Here is a 23,214-nt window from a genome sequence, read left to right as displayed (position 1 = left end):
GTGAGTGCAGGCTGGAAGGAAGAAGCAACCGGAACAGCAGCGAGCAGCATGGGCATTTGGGCACTTGCTCAGGTAACTTACTTATACCTCCGGGACCTGTTTGGCCCAACCTCATACACATCGCTTTCATTTGATGATGGAGTGAATCTGCACACACCACCTTTCTGGCTAGGTGGCTCAAATAACACCCTGTTCATGACAGTCAGCTTAGGTCACATGATGACTCGGCCATCCATGGTTAAGTCAATAATGCACTGCCAGTGAGATGGCCAGCAGGCAGGGACCCCAGGGAAATGATGGCGCAGACAAAGTTGATAAGCTTTCTGCTAGAGAATTCCCTCTTGCTCAGGAAGGCTGATCTTCTGGTTCTATTCAGGACTGCAGTTGACTGGAAGGGACCCACCCCCATTATGGATGACAATCTGTTTATTAAAAGTTTGACAATCTGTTTATTCAAAGTTTGACAATCTGTTTATTCAAAGTTCAATGATTGGCATGTTAATCTCATCTAAAACTCACTCTCCAGGTTGACTCATTAAGTTAGCCATGCCCCATTCGTTGTTTTAAATAGGCAAGAAAAAACTAACCATCTTTGTAGCTTTGACTAGCTAGTTTTAAAAATAATGCTGAAAATTTATGAAAAAACTTTTCCTGGTAAATTATTCATTTAACAAAAACTTTTTACTTGTAAAGTAGAAAAAACGTGATCCTCAATATATAACCATAATGATATTATATACAATATATTTCATAATAAAGTATTCAGCCCTGGCTGGTGTGGCTCAGTGGATTGAGTGTTAGCCTATGAATCAAAGGGTTGCCAGTTCGATACCCAGTCAGGGCACATGCCTGGGTTGCAGGCCAGATCCCCAGTAGGGAGCATGTGAGAGGCAACCACACATTAATGTTTCTCTCCTTCTCTTTCTCCCTCCCTTCCCCATTTCTATAAATAAATAAATAAATAAATAAATAAATAAATAAATAAATAAAATTTTAAACATAAAGTATTTAGTAAAATATTGACCTAAAATACTTTACTTTTTAATATACTTAGTCAAGCTGTTAAATAATTTTTTTTAATTTCTAAGAGAATTTATCATTTTATTGATTATTATGAAAGGGGACCATGAGTCAAAATGAGTTGAGAAACAGAATTTCCTCGTTAGTATCATAGAGAGCTGGTGAGACTCACTTGAGCTTTTAAGTGTTTGTGGGGTTTTTGTTATTGTAATTATCACCTATAAATTATTTCTGTCTTCTTATTAATAAGATCAGGCGCATAAAGAAGGAAGTTGTCACAAACTCCAAATTACTGAAATTGACTTCTATATACTCTTTCTAATTTGCCCAAATCATCTATGTTCTCACCAGTTTGGAGAAAAACGTGGCCCAAGCATAAAAACAGAACCCCCTTTTCCCTGTGATTTTGCTGACAGTCAATCTTCCAAAGTACCAACAATCCCGCATTCCAAAGCACAGAACATAATACCTTCAGGGAGGTGGCCAAAAGCTAGTTTCACAGTCCTCATGTCCCACCAACTTACAAAAGGGGGTGGAGAAGCTGAGTGGAACATTCAAGAGCCAATCCCACGCGTAGAAGACAACAAAAAAGTAACACTTTTTTTTTAATGATTGAATGAACCCATTCCAGTGATTATCCCAATATTAAAACTGGTTAGGCTTTAGACTGCTTAGTTGTGTGTCCTAGGTCATTACCTATTTTACAAAATGGAAATTATTGAATATAATAATTTGCCAGTGAATCTTTGCAGTATCACCAATACCTTCTGAAGTGACCACCAGAGTTAAGTCTAGTAACTGACCGTGCAAAGTTATGATATTATTAACCACATTTCCTGTGCTCTGCACTACATCTCCATGGTGCACTTATTTTATGGCTGGAAGTTAGTACTTTTTAATCTCCTTCACCTGTTTGGCCAACCCCCCAACCCCCTGCCCTTTGGCAACAGTTTGTTCTCTATCTATGAGTCTGTTCCTTTTTTATGTGTTTTTAGATTCCACGTATAAGTGAAATCATATAGTATTTGTCTTTTTCTGTCTCACTTATTTTACTTCTCAGATACCCTCTAGGTTCACAACATCCACGATGTTGCAAATGACAAGATTTAATTCTTTTTCATGGCCAAGTAATATTCCTTTGAATATATGTACCACTGCTTCTTTATCCATTCATCTATCAGCAGACACCTACATTGCTTCCACATCTTGGCCATTGTAAATGACGATTCAATGAACATAAGAGCGTGCATATCTTTTCTAGCTAGTGTTTTCATTTCCTTCAGAAAAATACCCATAGTCAAATTGATGGATTCTGTGGTAATTTTATTTTCAATTTTTTGAGGGACCACCATACTATTTTCCATAGTGGCTGAACCATTTTTTTAGTCCCACATCCTCACCAAGATGTTATTTTCCACATCCTCATGAAGATGTTCAATTTTTTTTGTTTTTTGATAATAGCCATTCTGGCAGGTATGTGGTCATATCTCATTGTGGTTTTGATTTGCATTTCCCTAATGATTAGTGATATTGAGCATCTTTGCATCGGTAGGTTGGCCATCTGTATGTCTTCTTTGTAAAATGTCCATACGAGTCCTCTGCTTATTTTTTAATCAGGTTGTCTTTGATGCTGAGTTGTATACATTCTATATATTTTTTAGATAGTAACTCCTTATTGGATATATCATTTGGAAATATCTTCTTCCATTGAGTAAGCTGCCATTTTGTTTCATTGATGATTTTCTTCACTGTACAATTTTTTTAGAGTGCGATAGTCACATTTGTTTAGTTTTGCTTTTACTCTTCTTGTTCTAGGAGACATATCCAAAAAAATATTGCTAAGACCAATCTCAAAGATTTTACTTCCTGTATTATCTTCTGGAGTTTTATAGTTTCAGGTTTTGCATTTAGGCTTTTAATCCATTTTGAGTTTATTTTTGTATACGGTGTAAGAAAGAAGTCCAGTTTAGTTTTTTGCACGTATCTGTCCAGTTTTCCCAACACCATTTATAAAAGAGACTGTATTCCCCATTGTATATTGTTGCTTCCTTTATAGAAGATTCACTGACCATATAAGCATGGGTTTATTTCTTGGCTCTCTACTCAGTTCCATTGATCCATGTGTCTGTTTTTGTGCCAGTACCATAGTGTTCTAATTACTATAACCTTGCAATATAATTTGAAATTAGGGAGTGTGGTACCTCCACGTTTGTTCTTCTTTCTCTAGATTACTTTGGCTATTTCGTGTCTTCTGTGGTTCCATATAAATATCAGAATTATTGGTATTAGTTCTGCAAAAAATTGAGACCTTAAACTAGATGCTATCTGTTGAAAACTGTAAAGAAGACAGACCAGTCTCTGCACTGAAAATTGAGGAGAAATGTTCTTATTTAACAAGCTGTCACAATAGCATGTTCCTCCAGAACTTGGAGAGGCCATTTAGCTAGTACTTAATAGAAAGTGAAGATCTTGGCAGGGAGCAAGGGCAGTGGGGGCTGAAGACACCCTTGGCCCAGGAGTAATATAAAAATAGGAAAATGTTACTTGTGTTATGGGAATGGCTGGTGCTAAATATGTCTAAACTAATTTTTTTCTGCCAAGAGAAAAAAGTCTAAAAGCAAAACCAAAACTACAATAAAAGGTTCAATTCTAAGAATAACTTCCAAAAACATGAATTTAATATTTTTGAAGAGTATCCTAGAGAAAAACATCATTACCTCATTCTCCATCTGTTGCCAAAAGAAGCTAATTTGCACGACTATTAGGCCAACTTTCATTTTCCCAAAAAGATCCCTTTTCACACAACAAGGAGTGCCCAGGGATTGTGATAGCAACTTCCCTTTCTAGAAGGACAACCAAAGAACAGGCCAACTAGATCTCTGCAACAATATATCCCACCTAGAATTCTAACAGAACAGCTCAAACTGAATGTTTTCATCCAAACCTTCTTCTCAATCTGCATCTCCTCCTAAATCCTGATACAAGTATCTCTCAGTTTTGAGTCCCTGATACCCCTCATTCTAACCAATTCATCCCATGCAAGCAATGCCAAGCCACTGCCTAAGCCTGTGCCTTAACTCATACAACAAAGATTTACTGCAGATCTACCATTTGCTGGGAGCTGGGCTAGGTGCTGGGAATATCAAGGTGAATAACACAGACACTGTGCTGGTCCTCGTGAAACTTACATTCTAATGGAGAGAACCAACATGAAATGAATAGTTTGCACAAGTAATTTTTCAGTATGATTTCGGTAAACCCTAAGAAGATAATGTGCGTATTTGTGCCATAAGAGGATCTAACTGAGACAACTAACTTGGACTTGGGAGTCAGGAGGAAGGAGCTGGTGAGGGAGGGAGAAAATTTCAGAGGTGACGTACGCACAGGTCAAAGTTACCAGAAGGGTGGGGCGGGTGGAGAGAGGGATGAGATGGGGAAGTGCACACTGTGAGAGGAAACATCTGCAAGAGCAGTGATTGGGCCAGGGTTCTTCAGAGACAGGGGCCTAAGAAGCACCTAGTGGGGAGGGGCAGTGAATTTGGGATAAACGGGCAAAAAATGAACCCACGGAGATGCTGTGAAGCCAATCCCTAGAGCAGTGGAAGCATTTTAAGCTTGGGTTTGATAGAATCATGATTTATGTTTTTAATGACCCCTCTGAATTCACTGTGAACAGGAACTAGGGGCAGAGAGGACAGGCATAATAAAACTACAGAGAAGAGACAGGGTTTTGCACTCAGGTTTGGACACGCTGAGTTTGAGATGTCACAATTAGTAAAGAATTCGAATAGATGTACAGGTGCGCATGTTGCAGCTCAGAAGAGAGGTTCAAAGGTGTTGGTAAACATGTGCCAGTTCGTAGCCCATAGGTGTTGGGTGACATCATGGAACAAAGAGGTAATTCCTGAGAAGAGTGCAGATGGAGGAGAAAGCTGGCCGAAGACTGAGCCTTCAAGAACTCTTATATTTAAATAACATGCAGAGGAAGACAATCTGGCAAAGGGAACCAAAGGGTCGTGATGAACATGAAGACAAGGTAGTAGGTGAAGGGGAGAGAATGTGTCAAACAGTAGGAAGGCATTTGCCATTTGCAGCTGCAGGGTTGGGTAAGACAGGCCCAGAAGAAGATCCTTTGCATTTACTAGTTAGTCCTGGCAACTAGCTGAGCAGCTGCCGTGGAATAACGAGGGCAGAAACCCAAGGACAGGGAGGAAGTAGAATGAGATTATGCAGAAAAGTTCAGAGGAGTTTGCCTGTGAAGATGAGAGAAATAGAGCAGAAAGGAGAAGGGAACGCACAATTCAGGGAGATATTTTGTGTTCCTTTTTTCTCTTTATATCAGAGTTGAGAACATGTTTATATTTTCATAGGAACATTCACACAGATGTAGAGGCAGACCATGCAGGCAGGGAGTGGCCCTGGAAAGGCTGGACAAGGACATTCAGGGTTCCCAACTGGGTCTGCAATCCATACCCAGTGTGGAGCTGCATTTGAGAGAAAAAGGCTATTTCTTCCACTGACCTCACAGGGAAGGGGCAAAAGAAATGCATAGGTTATAGAGTGGGTCAGTCCTATTGAGAGAGGACATGCAGTGGGTCAACTGCAATTGATAAAGCTACAGGAACTGTCAAGAAGATAGCGAGACCTCTCCCCGACCCCTGCCACTGGATTTGTGGCTTAAAACTGGCAGACAGAGGCCAGCTTGATCCAACATGGTGACTGTTTTCATCCAACGGTAACCCCTAGCTTCCTTACACACTCATTGTACTACTACATCAGCCAGCTGAACAACACAGCCCACCCCACAGGGATCAGAAAGTAAAAGCCCATATAAGGATGCAAAATGGCCTGTGGAGGTCCTCTGAGAAATCTCCACCCCTTCCCCAGGAAGATCCTGAATATTCCTCTCCCTCGTCTAATGCCCTCCACCTCCAATTAAATGAACCTCAGGAAAGGAAGCAACTTCCACTCAAGGGGGTTTCTCTGCCCATGGAGTAGCCCACTCTCTGTCTCAAAGCTTCACTAATAAACTCACTCTCATTTTAAGGAACCAAAAAAAGGTTGTAGAATTGCCACCGAAAGGTTTACTACAGGAAACATAAAATTTCCCAGAAAGCTAGCAACTTCTGAGTAATATGCAGAGAAGGAAGTGTTTTCAAGGACTAATTCACCTGAGATCATAATCAACCACAAGTGCTACTAGAGATCTGCATGCAGACAGTAAGACAGGATTCAAGAGAAGTCTGGTCCTTTTTTATTTTTCTAACAGAGATTTCGATGGAGGTTTTGCTTCTCCTCCCAGGTTCCTGTTAGAAAAATTCTCCAGGAGCAACATTTTCATCTCAGAGTCTGTTCCCATAACCATAGCATCCCTTCCAGCCCCAGCGGGTTGGCTTTCCAACCCTACACCCTCCTGGAAACACGCTGGGATACCTGCATCATAGGTGGGACTGGGTGCCCCTCTGGCTCCCTTACTAACAATTTACATCTCATTCCCAATTGTATTTACAATACAATTCACAATTCAATTTACAATAATCTTGAATCCCTGGTCTGAGTATGCATGGATAGGAATATATGCATATATATTTACTTATGCTTTAAATAAAAATAGGATCTTTCTAAAACTAAATTTTGTTTATTTAAAATATTTAATTAACAAAAAGTTCAAAGAGATAAGTAAAAATAACGAGCTGGTATGCCACTAAGCAGAAATTCCATCATACCACTTGATGCCCAGGATCATTGGAGTGAATTTTTTAAATGTTTTATGGAGGTATAGTTCACAGAGAACATTATATTAGTTTCAAGTGTACAACATAATGATTCACTCTGTATATATTGTGAACTGATCACCACAATAAATCTAGTTAACATCCATCTTCATGTATGGTTAAAAAATATTTTATCTTATGATAAGGACTTTAAAGATCTACTATCTGAGCAACTTTCAAATATGCAAAACAATATTAACTATAGCAGAAATTTTTTTGTAGATTTCAGATAGGAAGATAAACCAATAGGTAATGAAGGGATGAATGGATGAGTGGATAAACGATAGATAGATAGGTAAATCAATCAAGGGGTACTGAATAAATAAGCAACCAAAAGATGGATTACACAATACCAGTTATTGAATAATAAATGCCATTTATTTCACTGTAATTTAAGAAAATAAAAGGAAGGCAAAGGCAATTGAAAGAGTGGACCTTCAATATTTGTCCACAAAAAATACTTTAATTTTAAGATCTCTTTATAATGAGTATTATGAAAAACATTAAAATGTGGAGGTCATTATATTTAGCTAATTGCTCTATTTTGAATGATAGCTTTTAAGTTTCTGCTGTGAAATATTAAGAATTTGGAACATTTTCTTTTACCCCCAATTTATATCTACCTATTTTTGTTCATTGTGTTATCGTTAACAAGATTTATAACATTTTCTTCTTGTTCCATAACAATCCCAGTTATTTAATCTTAGCCTATATTAAAATGAATTCAATGACCCTTTTATATCTGACACGGAACTTTTCCTACTAACGAAATCAACATCTTGCTTGTACATAGGTGTGCCTAGGCCTCTTCTAATAACTACATCTGATCATTCTTTCCAAATACGGGCAGCATTTGTGATGACCTTCCTCAAAGACTTTCTGTTTATGAAATACGTACCTTATCTTACAGGGCTGAAGACAAAACACTCAATCTTAACGCTTTTATATTTGGGCAAAATTGGAGAACAAGTACACATAAAATTATTAATAGACTGCGATAACATTTGAAAAGTTTTCAACTCACATCGCGTGTGGAACACAAGCCTTCACTATCCCTCGGACCCAGGAGTTTCTTCATGTTTTCCATTATGTTTTCCTTCCTCTGGTGTCTGAAAGCTTTCTCCTGATCACACAGAGCCATGCTGAAGCGGAGGTCCGGGGAGGAACTGCATATAAAACGCACAGTTCTGAGTCATGGCCCCCAGAAGCCTTCTTATATATACCTCATCCAGTCCCCACGACTCCCTGGAAGCTACACTGGTAAAGGCTCACTGCTTCCCTCAAGCCATTTCCTCTGAAGGACCTTAAACAAGATACTAAATGATGGCTCTCTCGAAGCATGTTCCAAAGCATGCTCTCAGCAAACAGGAGGTATAAAATGTTTTAGAAAAGAACCAACAGGTGAACAAACAGCACCCCCATCAGTTGTTTGTATGGTAGTAACAGCACTTTGGAGAGGTGCTTCAGAAAAGAAACGTTCAACTATATGCCTTTCTCACAGAATATTGTCTTTGCCACTCATAAAAGTAGGTCCTTCCTTTCAGAGTGAGTTAAATTTAAGGCTCATTTCCATTCAGTCAATATATTTCTTCCTGGTAGGACGTAGAATGAGAGAAAAGACTGCAATGCTTCTGGACTTTGTACTCTTAGTGATATTTGAGCACGGCAACTATTTTAATTACAACTTCCCGAAGAGCAAATAAATATAGAGAACACACAAGACGGCAAGTATGAATAACGATGAAAAGTAGATGAATTCAAGTTCACTAGCAAATTTTTCAAATACAGGGATTATTAAATTAATCATTTAAAAATACTTTAAACATCTATTTCCTGGCACTGGAAAAGGTAAAGTAACAGTTATTCTCGTACATTTATTTTAGAAATAGGAATTTTCCAAAAACACTTTTGAAAAAGGGTTAAGGCAATGGGTGCCAAAAAATAATTAAAATGTGTATTTCCTTTGACTTAGTAATTCTATTTCTTGATAGCTGCCTTATGGAAAGGAACCATAAATTTTGAGAAGATCATTTAACTTTATTTTCATAGAATAAGGTTATAAAATTATAGTGTACTGAAGCTTTGGGCTTACACAGTTATTAAATTTGATTACAATGAAGATTGTATAAAAAGGCAGGAAAAAGTAAGATAGTCAATTAGCAATTTTAAAGTAAAGTCTTGGGGTAAACTCTTTTCTGTTATTAATATTTATTATTTTACATTGTTTGGTATCTTCTAATCACTTAAACAAACAGAAATCTTACCTGCACAATTGTCCCTGTGAGTCTTCAATTTATTCCCTTTGCCACCCCTCAGAGATAACTGCTACCATAAATTTGCTCTTTATCTCAATGAATTTGTTTATAACTTAACAATATATATTTATGTCCCTTAACAAGACATAGGTTTTCATTTTTCTGATTTAATTTTTTAATATAAATGCTACCAAGTGTGTGTATTCTGCAAATTACTTTTTCCAATTGAACATTTTGGTTTTAAGATTCATCTCTGTTTATGTAACCAGAACTCAAATATTTTTACTAATTGTGGAGTATGTTTACTATATGAATATAGCTTGATTTGCTTATCCAGGAACATTGAGATGGCTTCCAATTTATTTTTAACTATTACAAAGAGTACCACTCTGAATATGTGGTGTATATGTAGAAAAGTTTCCTATAACATATGCTCTTGGGAAAGAACATCTTATTAAATCATCATAATAAATATAACATACTCTTTTCTCATTTTACAAGTGAGTTAAAAAAGTGTTTAGAAATATTCCAACCATTAACATAATTAGCAAATGACACATGTAAATCCAGGACTTCTCATTGTGGGATTTATGTTTCCTTTAATAACTATTATAATCATCATTGTCTTACACTGAGCACAAGAAGCATAATTTTTAAAAAAATAATCTATGAACAGAGCAATAAACAGAGATGTTTAGAAGATATCAGTAAATAAGTGTCTGGAAAAAAGAACTTGACTATTGGGAATAGAAAGTATGCCTTGGAAGCTCTCCGAATTTTTGAGACAGTCCCATCTCCCTTCACATGACGGTCATTTAGAGTTCGGAAATCCAGACAGGTAAGACAGAAATTGTGCAAGCTCTTGTGGAAGTTCCTGTGGAAGCTGCCGCGAAAAGCTGAGCACTCCCAGCCCTCTTACTTCTTAGCTGTGTATTCAGAGCAAATCACTCACGCTTTGTCTGGACCTCGCATTCTCCACTAATAAGCCAGAAACATGAGCCTTGCCCCAGGTTTTGTAGCTGAGTCTAAAGCCATGTGAAAACCCAATACCCTCTGAATACATAGAGAATCAATCTTTAAACTCATCACCTGGAGGCCTTTCCAAAGACTCTTGAAAAATGACTCCCATTATCTGCCATTGTGTGTGAATGGATTAAATGTTGTACTTATATATAATGATCTAAATTTATAAATGAACTTGATGTTTATTCACAATACCTGCAATACCATATATGTGGATCTATTCTAAAAGGGTCTTTAGATATTATTCCTAGTCATTATTTAATTCTGCAGTTATTTTATTTTCTGATGACTATTAAACTATGAATATATTTTATCATACAAATACTTAAAAAAATAAATATCTGAGAAAAATTTAAATGCTGAATAATTTTATAAATATGGTAACAGAAATATGTTTTATTTATGTCTTCTCTTATGTATAATCTTCAGTTCATTTTCTTTTTCTAATTGTATTTTATATTTACTGGATAATATACCATGGGAAATTGAATCTTTCTTTAAAGAAAACATTTCTATTTTAGAATCAAGATGTAAGTTTACATACAAAAATAGAGCTTGATTAAAGTTCATTATAAATATATAATAAGTTGCTTCTGGACTTGTATATGTTATTTAGCTGAGTTTTTTCTATACTTTTTGATAACTGTGTTTCATTAGACACTATGGCCCTAATTATGTCAGTGAAGATCTTTTTCCATTAAAATAAATATCATTAATTTCATAGTCAAATAGCAAATATATTTCTAATCGCTGTGAAATTAAATCACTTTTAAACAAGGGTTAATGTGATGGAAATTAACGCAATCCGGTAACTTGAACCCTCCTTTGAGGCTTCCTGCCATATGGTGAGGGACTGTCGTAATTTATGCCAATAATCTAGGAAGTCAGGTCAACGTGTTCCAGAGATCAAAATAAAAGAAAGAAATGTCTAAACCTAATGCCAAGGTATCATAATCACACATTTGGCAAATCGCAAGGTAGGAGGATGTGACTTCAACTGATGCGGTGTTTGTGTTCGTAACATTTGTACTGGAATCTTGCACTTCAACAGGGAAGTTCGAAAAGACGCAGAGAGGTGGTGGGTAGTGAGTGCCCCTCAAGTCTGTGTTGGCTAAGAGAGCAGCGAATTCCCAAGGCGCGCCCGACTCCCCTGAGAGCCACCATTTGGAAGTAAATAAGCGATTTTCCAACTTTCATTTTCAGAACCCACTTTGAAAGAGCAACCCCCTTCACGGAACCTTACTGTTTTGAGTCCTGCTGATCACCACAAGTCAGTCTCAATTTTCAGTTTTCCCTCTTTCTAGTTCCCTGTTTGTGTTCATGTTTTTTGAACATATATTTATATCAATGATAGAAAATAAGCTTAAATAACTATATTCATTCCTGTGGGAATAAACGTATGACTTGAGGGAGGCCCCTTTCTAAAAGTCCTTACTCTGACATCTATTATTTAACCTGCAAAGTATAGGAAATTTAAGCAAAGAATATTCGATTTATTTCCCCATGTTGCAGCTTTTAAGAGTGAGCTAAAGAAATGCAAAGTACATTAAATGCATTTCATCATCTGAGCTATTAGAATTATTTCATCTGTTAAAAATATTTTTAACAATTTAAATAAATCAATGGGTTATTCACAACATTTCCCACCCAATGAAATAAATGCACTTACCAAACTTCAAGAGACATTTCCAGAATCATTTCAGTGACCTAAAAGAGATATATTAGTTTAGGTCATCGATAGATGTGTGTTCTATATAATGCAAGCAAAGTCAAAATAACTTTTGAGTGGTAGATCATTTCTAATCTAAACAAAAACCCTAAAAATAAAAGTAACATAGCTCCATGAATACCTTAAATTACAGGTGTATTTCAATACATTTTTTTGCTGTTTTTTTATGTCTTCTTAAGTCATTTTAGCAAACATAAGAATTGCCTTCACATGGTATTTTTTTCTTTCACTACGCTAAAGTAGTAGTTCATTTCCATAACCATTATTTATGAAACATAAAAATTGCCTGTGATCTAAACACTATAAAGATGTTGTGTTTATCAGTCAGTAGCCGTCCCAATGGCTCAAAACCAGAAGCCAAAGTGTCCAAGGTTAAAGGAAGCCTGGGTGACAACTTATATATGTGCATCTGTGTCATGTGTGGGCTGCAGCAGACTGGAGACTGAACACCTACTCGAGCTGGCTGGTAGGGCCCAAGTACCAGCCAACTGTGGTCAGCTCAAGAAACACCTCCAAGTGCAATGTGAGGCTCAGGGTTTTATTTTTTTCAATACTATGTGAGCCAACCAACTTATGGGAGAACCCATCCTGCAATAAGCTGATCCGGTTTAATAGAAAAAAGAGTGACTAATACCCACAAAGCAGAGGGATATGAAAAAGGGCTTTCCAAGAATATGAATCTGTTGTACAGAAAGACCTTCTCAATACTCTCCCTGCATTAGGTATAAATAATGGGACCATAGGTTGTTATGAGAACCACATAAGAAGTGTTTGGAAGATTGCTGCACAGTTGTAAGACGGTGCTATTATTTTTGATGAATTAGTTACCATAAGAACACAATTAGAGTGGATCTATTCAATATCTGTGAATAGAACATAACTAGAATATGTCTTTTAAAACATGAAGAGGATTTTTTTAGAACACAAATATAGATATTTGGCTTTGGGTTTTTTGTATGTGCGGTTTCAAGGAATGGAAAAAAACAAACCAGCAGGAGCCTTTCAAAAGGTTAAAATAAGTTCATGGACAATTCTCAGTACTGAATTTTATGAGTAAGAATAAGGTATTGAACTCATCTGTACAAAAATTCGCCTCTCCACTAAACTCTATACTGCCTGACCTAGGTCTCTGTTTCTAGTTTATTACTCAGCATATGACATATAATCAATAAATATTTGTTGAAATATTGTGCATGTGTATGTGAGAGAGAGCTCATCCGGCAATCCTTTCTTATCAAGAACATCTCATTTCTCCTGAAGATAAAATCATGGGCTGGTCCAACCCAGACAGTATTTGTTACGTATGAAATTCTATGAACATTCAGTCAGTGTGCAGCATATAATTATTACCTCAAAGTTAATAAATAATTGAGAATCTCAGTACAAATAGTTTTTATTTTTTTTAAACATGCCCAGATGAATCATAGTTCAGTGATAAGTCAAATGGTCATTGGCTTCTAAGCAGACAATGTAATTGCCATCTATTCTATCAATGAAAATACCACTCAGACCACTTCCTAGCATATTATGTCTAGAACTCATTTCAAATTTTCAGATGGAGTCTTTTCCAAAGAGAGATTGAAAAAAATACATTTGAAATGAGATGCCTTCAGATATTTAGTAAGAAAAACAAGACATGGATAAAACACGGTCTGTTTATTTGCGAAAAAAATGGTACAGGAAAACTGCTATTAAAAGAAGACTAGATTTAGTGTTTTTATCTCGAGAGGGCAAAAGTGCCATGAGAGAATGGAAATTAAAAAGACAGTATTACAAGTCAGCATGGAGTTTTCTAGCAAGTGGAAAGATCCAAAGCTGGACTGGGCTGCTTGTTCCTGTGTGCCACCTCCGAACAGAAAGTGTTCGGGGAGAAAACCTCACTTCCCAACTGGCAGGATTCCAAGCAACTTGTATATTAAAATATTCAGTGCCTGAATATATCTAATGCCTACTTGTTCTCGAATTTTTTTAAAAAAAGGAAAAATCAACTGTGCTATGTTTGGGGTCAGATTTGTCTTCTCCGTAAGAATATCCCTTCCAGCCCTGGCTGGTGTAGCTCAGTGGATTGAGCACAGGCCTGTGAACCAGAGGATTGTGGTTCAATTCCCAGTCAGGGTATATGCCTGGGTTGCAGGCCAGTTGCCTGTGGAGGATGCACAAGAGGCAACCACACATTGATGTTTCTCTCCTTCTCTTTTTCCCTTCCCCTCTAAAAAGATAAATAAATAAAATCTTTAAAAAAAGAATATCCCTTCCACATCCACCCACATTTCTTAACTAAGACATTCGTGTTCCTAGACAGACTGATATGACTCTTTCAATAAAGGCAGGAGGAGAAAAGACCCAGGATTTTCCTGCCATTTGGAGGAAGCCAGACTGTGTTGCCCCGGTTCTTGCCATGTGAATGGGGATCCTTCCTTCCACACGCTGCCTTAGAGCACCACCCACAACAGGAGGAAACAGTAAACTCTCTCGCCCGGGGCACTATGTTCAGACATGCAACGAAGACCGACATTCACAATCTCTCCACACCTTTCACTTGGAACATGTTATTCAGATCAAATAGCCACAAAAATATGCATTTCCTGTTTGGCATTAAACAATTACTGTAAACTCCTTCCCATACATGGCACGAAGCATCTCGATGTTCCCATCACCCGGGGTTGCTTGCATTTTCAAGGCAGTGAGGAGAAGAAAAGGTACTGGTCTCCACCCTGCTCTCCCCACGCCCATAATGTTTGGTTAGGAACCAGAACAAATGAAAATTCCACCTCTTCTAGGAATTAAAATGCAAGAAGCAGGCTGTACTCGTTGTACATTCTTGTGGGGAAACAATAATCCCTTTCGATTCCACCATGAAAAACAATTTCAGATGCTGACAGTGGAGATGTTCCATTGGCGGAGGGGAAGGGAAACTAGAGCAGAGCCATTTCAGACTTAAAAATACTTTTTGAAAGTATCTAACCCACTAATAATCGTGCAAACTTTCCAGGGTCATTTTGAGACAATAAAGCTAACAAGAATAGTGCCTGGAATGAAGGATGTCCTTTGAAAATATTATTACAGAAAGATGCAGATAGTCAAATAATTTTAAACCAGATGTGGATCTAACGAGGAGGAAATTCAAGGGCAGAGCAGAAATTACAACCCTGCCAATACAAACTAGGTCACATTTAAATAAACTTTTCCTGTTTGAAATGGAATGAGACACTGTTAAAATCACTTTTAAATATATATTTTTGTAACATTAACATTTATTTTTTATTGAGGCATCATTGACATGTAATATTACATTAGTTTCAGCAGTATTACATGATTCGATATATTTGTATATATTGCAAAATGATCACCATAGTAAGTCTGGTTAACACGTATGATTTCTTAATAAAATAAAATTAGCATTTACTACCGGAAATCATCTCATTCAACACTCAGGAAGTTGAAATAATTGTGCCCCTCCCCCCAAATCCCAGACAATCTTCAAAGATTTGAAAAAAATACACTCTCTACCCTGTATCCATATTCCACTCTGTCATCCACACTTTTCCTCCTCACATTGGACGAGATTTTCTTTCCTTAATTTAAGGTGTGTTTTCCTTTGCAGTGGACACTTTGCAGCATTCTAGAAGAGCCGCAAAATCATTAGCCATCATCCAACAGACCCAATTTCCTGGAACACTACTACCAAACCAATCCTCTCTGCTTCTCCAAGTGGGAATCTCTCTGACGCTCCAGTTTTTTTTTCCAAACTTCATCAACTTTCATGGCACCTGTCTGAGGACTTCCCAGTTTTTTTGTATTTTCCACAAGTGTATTCATTTACTCATTCACTCAGAAATGATTCAAGGAACTAGTGTGGGTGGGGCTGGGCATGCAACGGTGACTAAACTGAACGCATTCAACTCCCTGGAGGAACTCAGGTCCCGCCTTAGACTCCAAGGACACAAGAGTGGTCCAACATGCCCTGTAATTTAAAACCTGTGAATTGCAGAAAGGTCCAAAAAAAGACTCACTTAAGCTTCCATTGCTGGCATCCCAAAATAAAAATGCATTTTCACTAAAGGCAGGAATTGTTTGACCTACATTTGAACTCTGCTCTGCATCAATCTGATGACATTCACATCTTAGCCAAAGATCCCCCAAATTTCTCACAAAATTATATAGTTCTCTTGTTTTCCCTCCAAACTCTGCCACTATTTCTCCTATAGAACTGCCCTATTCATTTTCAAGATACAATCACGAATGAGTGATAATCAAAAAAAGCAATCAGCCAAAATTAGATGCCACAGAAGACATGGCTATTTTTAAACAATAACACTAACTTCTAACTAAAGGTGGCAAGTTAAAACACTGTACCCTGTAAATGTAGAGGCTACCGTCCTCAAAGTATTTGAAAACAAATTGATTTCATCTAGAGAATGAGGAAGGATCATCTTTTTCTGTCTTACTTCACAATCTTAGCATTTTCATGATTCTTACTTTCAAAACCTTAGCATTTTCATCAAGAGGACTATGTTTGCACAAAACACATTTAATTCTGAAGACACTATTTCTTTCCACAAGTAACTCAAAGCCACACTTGGATTCCATAATGGCTGACGAGCATTTTTAAAGTGCATTGAAACGTGATCACTAAATTTATTGGCTCTACCTATATGCAAATAAATTGATTTTGGTCAATAAGTTCAAACAAGTAAGTTAAGTGTAATAGTGAAGTCGGATTCATGAAACACATGACAAATAGTTAAATCTGGCCAATTACAATTACAACGAGCCCACGGCCATACCACCCTGAAGGCGCCTGATTTCATCTGATCTCAGAAGCTAAGCAGGGTCAAGCCTGGTTAGTACTTGGATGGGAGACAATTACAATGAGAATATCTGACATTTATTTAGTGTTTACCACGCTAGGTAAAATTTTCTAAAACTTTCCTTGCATCAATTCATTTAACCATAAGAAAAACCCTAAGAGGTAGGTGCTATGCGTATCTATAGCCCTGCTTTACAGATGAGGATGCATGGCAAAAAGGAAAAAACAATTGTCTAATATCAGGCAGTTAATAAGTAGCAGAATCATGATTCCAACCCAAGCATGACTGTCTGATGCTGAGCCTGGGGTCAAAGGCAGCAGGTCCCACCAGCATCTTTCAAAAGACTACGCTGATGCTCTTTAAATGTGTGAGTCCAACAAACACAACCTAACCCAGATTTTATATACGATAGCTGGGGGGAGGGGACAAACAAACTTATAGACCTAGCCCTGAAATTGGTTTTTTCCTAAAAAAAAAAGTTCTAGAGTTGAGTGGTGACAAATTGTTGCCTCAAGAAGATCCAAATCCATTGTAAGTTCCTGTTTTCCACATCAGCTGACCCTCAGTGCCACTAAACAATCATTCAGTTCAACCCTTAGTGACACATTAAAGCTGCTGCTGATCTTATTTTCCTCACCATCCTGTTCTCAGACTCATCGCTTTCCAGGATAGTCCGATAAAGCTGCATCAACTTTCTGTTTTCCACATCAAACACTCTTTATCATTTTACCTACTGACTTTTGGCTTACTAACACTTCTGAGGAAGAAGACAAATCCTGTTTGCCCTAAAATTCCCATTACTTGCTCAAAAACCTTCCGTGACTCACTGATGTCAGGAAGATAACAAGCAAATTCCAACATCTTGAATGTGAGCTCCGCAATGATCCGATCCCCAATGCACCTGTTCTTCCTTGTGCACCAATGCTCTGCTCCTATCACATGTCTAGACACTGTTTCCTGAACACACCCAACTGCCCTGTCTAGTCCAGTGACTGTGGGCAAAGGCACAGACTGTTGTCTCCACCAGAACAGCCCTTTTTACCCCTTTAGTGATCCAACTGCAACCTTCCTTAAAAACAAGCCTAAGCCATTGATGGCCACTATAACCCACCACTGTCTGCTGCATCTGTCCCTCTCGGCCTCTCTGTCCTCATCTCTTATCACCCTCCCTTCCACCTTCATAGTCCAGCCTCTACCCCTTGCTGATACTGAACACGCCAGGTCAACTTCTTCAGGACCTTTCTACTCAGATGCCATCAGAGATGTTTTTCTTAGCCACAGTTTTTAAACTTCATGTGCAACCTGCTTCACTATATATACTCTCCCCTCCTCCTTCCCTGGTTTATTTAGCACTTATTATCACTATCTAACACAAGCAGCTCTTACTTATCTTGCTTCTTATTGATCTTACTAAGTAGAACGTAAGTTCCATGCGGGAGACAATTCTGGTTTTCGTTTATAGCAGAATGGAAAGTGCCCACAGACCATCTGCCACACAGTAGCTTGTGAAATGAATGAATGGATGAATAATTCCTTTTGGTAACTCTCATGGAACCTGTTGTCAGCACTATTTCCTAGGCACTTAAAACTGTAATATGCAAATACTGAACTCTAGTTAATATGCCACACTGTTTAGGGATGAGGCATAATGTTGTCTGCAATTTGTTTTTAAACTCATTATGGTTTGACGGATGGATAGATGGAGACATGTGTAGCAAAACAAACACAGTAAAATGTTTACAGTATAATAAGGGTGGCAGTTATATTGGTTTTCAATGTACAAATCTTTCTACTCTTCATATGTTCAAAAATTTTAATAATAAAATTTGGGAAAAATATAATACTTCAGAAAGGCCTTCGCTGATTATGTAAACTAGTCACCTATCAAGCGTTCTTTCCCACTTCCCTCTATTTTATCTTCATACTATTTATCATCGGCTGATGCTGCGTTGATTACCTCTCTGATTTCTGTTGTCTATTTGCCTTCCCCATGAATGCAAACTCCCGGAACCTCATCTGCCATGTTCCCTACTGCTTGCCTATCTCCTAGGATGGAAAACAACAAGTGTTCAATAATAATTCATAAGTAAGCCCTGGCTGATGTAGCTCAGTGGATTGAGCATGGGCCTGTGAAAAAAAGGATCGTGATTCAATTCCCAGTCAGGGCACATGCCTGGGTTGCAGGGCAGGTCCCAGCATGGGACGCACGAGAGGCAACCATATATTGATATTTCTCTCCCTTTCTCCTTCCCTTCCCCTCTAAAGATGAATAAATAAAATCTTTAAAAAATAGTAATTCATAAGTAAGCAAATCAATGAGTGGAAGCCTTATAATGTTGTTTATTTTATTAGTTATCTGTATGCACATGAATGACTACTTCTTTCCAAACAGATTATTACTTCCCTGAAAGTGAAACTTTTTAGCGCTTTCTTAATATTTAGCAAAGTTTTACATGCATAGTAAAAGCTTTCATTCTCATATTAAAAATAATCCATTAACAGGTCGATATTTTAAAATTATATAATAAAGATTTTTATTATGACTATAAAGTGGGAAGAATTGGAGACATTGGGGTAAAAATACTTAAATGGAAAAAAGTATTTTTTCTAGATCATAAGATTTTATAAATTAGAATGGATCTTAGAAATAAGTTAATACACATCTTCAGTGTAGAGCTGAAGAAAAACAAGACAGCGAGAAAGAGTACAAAGACATGCCGGAGGGAGGTTAGTGACAAAGACAGAATGCAAGTTGGGGCCTCTTGGTTTTCAGTTCCTACCCGAAGTGGGCAGAACAGGCTTTGAGAGTCTTTCAATCTCCCTTCGGAGGCTCCTATTTTCTCTCCAGCTGGCTCCTCGCCATAGAAATCACTCTATGTTGACTCCGTATTAACTTTTAGATGACAAAATTTTGAAGGAATTGTTGCTAATAATGTCTTGGCTTGAAGCATGTGTTCTCCCTTTGCCAGATCCAAGTGTTTTTCCTAGACCAGACTGCCGTACCCACCAAGAACTGTTTAAAAATCTCTTCTCCCACACGGTTCCTTCTCCCACCACCTGAGTCCTCTCCTACAACCTCTGTGATCACTGTACAAAGAAGACAGTCCTCCTCAGAAAGATGGGGGATTCAGAGAGGAGGAGAGGCTGGGTGGCCTGCAGAAGGGAGGACCCGAGATCTGGAGCAGGCAGGGGCCTCTCCAAGCGGCCATCATGCATTCACCTTCACCACCCCCCACCCCCCACTGCCACCACAGGTCACCAACCCAAAGAACCATCACTCAGATAAAAACTGCAGAGGTCTTTTGAGAACAGAGTCATGAAAAAAAAAAAAGCTGGCTAACTTTTCTCAGACACGAAGGAACATAATTACGTAAGCTACTTTAAATGCAGGAATGCAGGAGGCTTCGAGGTTACACACCTCACCATCGGAAATGACAAGAGGAGAGGAAATGCTTGTTTTCCTATAATATCTTCTCTTATCATCAAAGACTGAAGGGCAAAAAAGGCATTTTTCTTTGGAAAGGCCAATTCATGCTTACAAAGCCCTCGAACACACTTACTAAGACTGATCCTAGCTGCATGCCCTAGGCAAGGTCTGTGTAGGGAGGGTCCTCCACCTCCCAACTCCTCCCCACGACTCGCCGGCAGGTGCCTGCCAAGCCTGTAACCTGCCGTGCCCTGACTTGCTTCCTCCTTTTACGACGCCATGCTTTTGCAGTTTCTTATGCCTAGAATGCTCATGACTGCTTTTCTGCCTGCTGAAATTCTGTACTTTTCTCAAGGCATAATAACAGCAGCAATGAAAACAACATTTATGGTGTATTTACTATGTACCAGGCACTGTTGTAAGCACTCTATGTATGCTTCCATACATCTATATGTGCATGGTATTCATACATATTTCTATAACCAACTATCAGTATATATTTAGTACAAAATAAACTGTATAGTTAATAAATATATAACTAATATGCAATCTAGACTTCATATAATAAATTATATGGAATTATAATTACATATGCAACTATAAATATATTTACATGTGATGCACATTATATGGTGTGTATATTATATATGAATTATCATAACTCTTATGAAAGTTATTTCCAACGAATACCACAGATAATTGTTGTGGAGGTTGAGGGAGAACACGGTCATTTGGGATGATAATAATCAGAAAAGAGGTGAGAGCTAAGAAATAGGTAGATTTGGGTGAGTGGAGGAATATAAAAGGTAATTTTGAGGAGAGACAAAACACAGAGCTTCTCCCCACCAAAAGAAATCTAAGCCTTCTGCATACTATCTTCCACTGGCTTATGTTTCTCACTGGAAACTATTAACTTGGTTTCTTATAAAATTCAAAATCCAGTAAGTTTGGTCTGTATAAAATTTTATTCTACGATAGAATAAATTATTGAAACTTCAGAGAGCGTGACATCAGAGCAATGGTGGCACAAGAGGAACCTTGGTCCCTCTCCTTGAAGTTTCAACAATCTGAACAGATATCATCCGACAAAAGATTTCCTGTTTAACACACAAACACACCTGAGAGATGTGTGCACTGCAATAACCGAAGGTTGGCAAGTGGGAAGGAACAGGGTGGGTGGAGAAGGGGAAGGGCTGAGATGGTGCCCGGGACACAGCCAGGAGCTCACGATGCTCAGCCTGAGGAGGGGAGAAGTCAGGTGGGCCCAGGCCCTGGCTCCCGCTGGCAGGAGCAGAGAGCTGCTGTGAGCATTCCTGTGGGCGTGGTCAGTATGCGCTGTGGGCGTGGTCAGTACGCGCTGCGGCTAAGCCCAGTGACTAGGGCAGGATGAAGCACAGAAGAGCGGTCATGGCTGTGTGGCAACAACCATTCCAGGCAGAGAAACAAAGCCACAGAGCTGGGCCACTTTCCCTCCCCCTCCCACAGCTCACCTCCTCTCACCCTCCCAGAGCCAGCAGTGGGCTCCAGAAGAGGCTGTAGGGGTGAGTCCTGGGCTGCAGAGAACATTATCTGCAAACCTGAGAAATGGTATAAAAGAAACTTTCTGTTTTCCCTGAGCAACAGGCACACTCTGTGAGTAATCCCAGGGTTGGGTGCAGATACGGATGGAGGTTGCTGAGGACTGCCAGTCATCATTACAGGAAGAACAAAGCAACAAAGGCAGCAGCAAGCATCCCCAGCTCACCCCACCCCTACCTGCTGCGGTTTCACTACCCGTGGCACCTGGCTGCAGGGGACAGCACCGAGATTTCTCAGATTTGGAAGCCAATGGCAGGCCACATTGCCCTGCAAGGTTAGTTCCTTGAGACTGAGACAACCTGAACAGAGGAGATGCCCGCCTTCCCAGGGAACACAAGACATTTTTCAGCAACCCCCAGAGACTGGAAAAGCCAGAACAGTGAAAGACAACTAAAACACTAGTGCTTCATTGCTACCTACTAGAAAACAATTGGAAGTCTCCTTCTTATCAAACTACTAGAGAAATGCCATTCATACATAAGATACCTAGACAGAGAAAGGAATCCATCCAATACTATGTATGAATAATCGAGGTAACAGGGAAGCTTAGAAATAAAGTGAAGAAACTCTAGAAAATAAACTTGAAGACATGGAAATATGTCATTTAAATGACAGAGAACTCAAGATCTCAGTTCTGAAGAAAACAAGTTACAAGAAAACAGATGCAGTTTAATGAACTCAGAAAGAAAATCAATAAACAAAATGAGCGCTTCACCAAAGAGATTGAAACTTTAAGAAATGACCAAACAGAAATTCTGGATATGAAGAACTCTGTAAAAGAGATAAAGGATGAACTAGCGAGGTTAGGAAATGAAACTGACCAGATGGAGGAAAGAACTACTGATATCAGAAATAGAAATCTACCAATGACGCAGAGGAAAGAAGAGAGACTTGAACATTCAACAACAACAACAACAAAAAATGAAAGAACCGAAAAGAACTATCCGACTCCATCAGAAAGCGTGATGTAAGAATGACAGGCATACGAGAGGGAAAAAGAGAGAAGGAAGCAAAGAAACTATTCAAAGAAATAATTGATGAGAACTTTCAAAACCTATGTTAGATCCTCTAACTCAACAAGCAAACAGAACCCCAATTTATCTCAATCCGAAAAGGCTTTCTACAAGGCACTTTGTATTAAAACTGTCAAAACTTAACGACAAAGAATTCTCAAGGCAGCCAGGGAAAAGTGTACAGGAAATCCCATTAGATTATCATCGGATTTCTCAGCAGAAACTCTACAAGCTAGAAAAGAGTGGAATCAAATATTCAAACTACTAAGAGAGAGAAATTACCATCCAAGAATAATACAGCCAGCAAAGTTATCCTTTAAATATGGAGGAAAAATAAAGATTTTTCTAGACATACAGAAGCTCAGGGAATATACAACTAGAAGACCTCCATTGTAGAAATACTCAAGGGGTTATTCTACCTGTAACGAAGGACAAAAGGTCACAAAGTAGGAGTAAAATCACTGATGGGCACACAGAAGCATGATATAACCTTTTTTTTTAGAATAGGGTACTACACACTTCAATAACACATAAAAGTTAAAGAAGATATTAACATTAAGAGGAAGGAAGATAACAATATCTAC

General features: G+C 38.3%; 1 protein-coding gene across 1 annotated transcript in view; it reads right to left on the bottom strand.

Moving 5' to 3' along the window:
• PLA2G4A (phospholipase A2 group IVA) overlaps positions 1-23,214 on the bottom strand; it is a 147,451-nt gene that overhangs the window by 55,378 nt on the left and 68,859 nt on the right. The window contains exons 6-7 of the mRNA XM_037159532.2: positions 11,742-11,779; positions 7,819-7,960 (exon numbers count right to left, since the gene is read on the bottom strand). Coding sequence (XP_037015427.1) covers positions 7,819-7,960; positions 11,742-11,779 — 180 coding nt within the window. The remainder of the gene's footprint in view (positions 1-7,818; positions 7,961-11,741; positions 11,780-23,214) is intronic.

This window comes from Artibeus jamaicensis, unplaced genomic scaffold (assembly GCF_021234435.1).
Source record: "Artibeus jamaicensis isolate MK-2021 breed Jamaican fruit bat unplaced genomic scaffold, CSHL_Jam_final contig_2170, whole genome shotgun sequence".
In the NCBI taxonomy this organism is placed as follows: domain Eukaryota; kingdom Metazoa; phylum Chordata; class Mammalia; order Chiroptera; family Phyllostomidae; genus Artibeus; species Artibeus jamaicensis.
The sequence above is the reverse complement of the archived record's forward strand: the minus strand, read 5'-3'. Positions and strand labels throughout refer to the sequence as shown.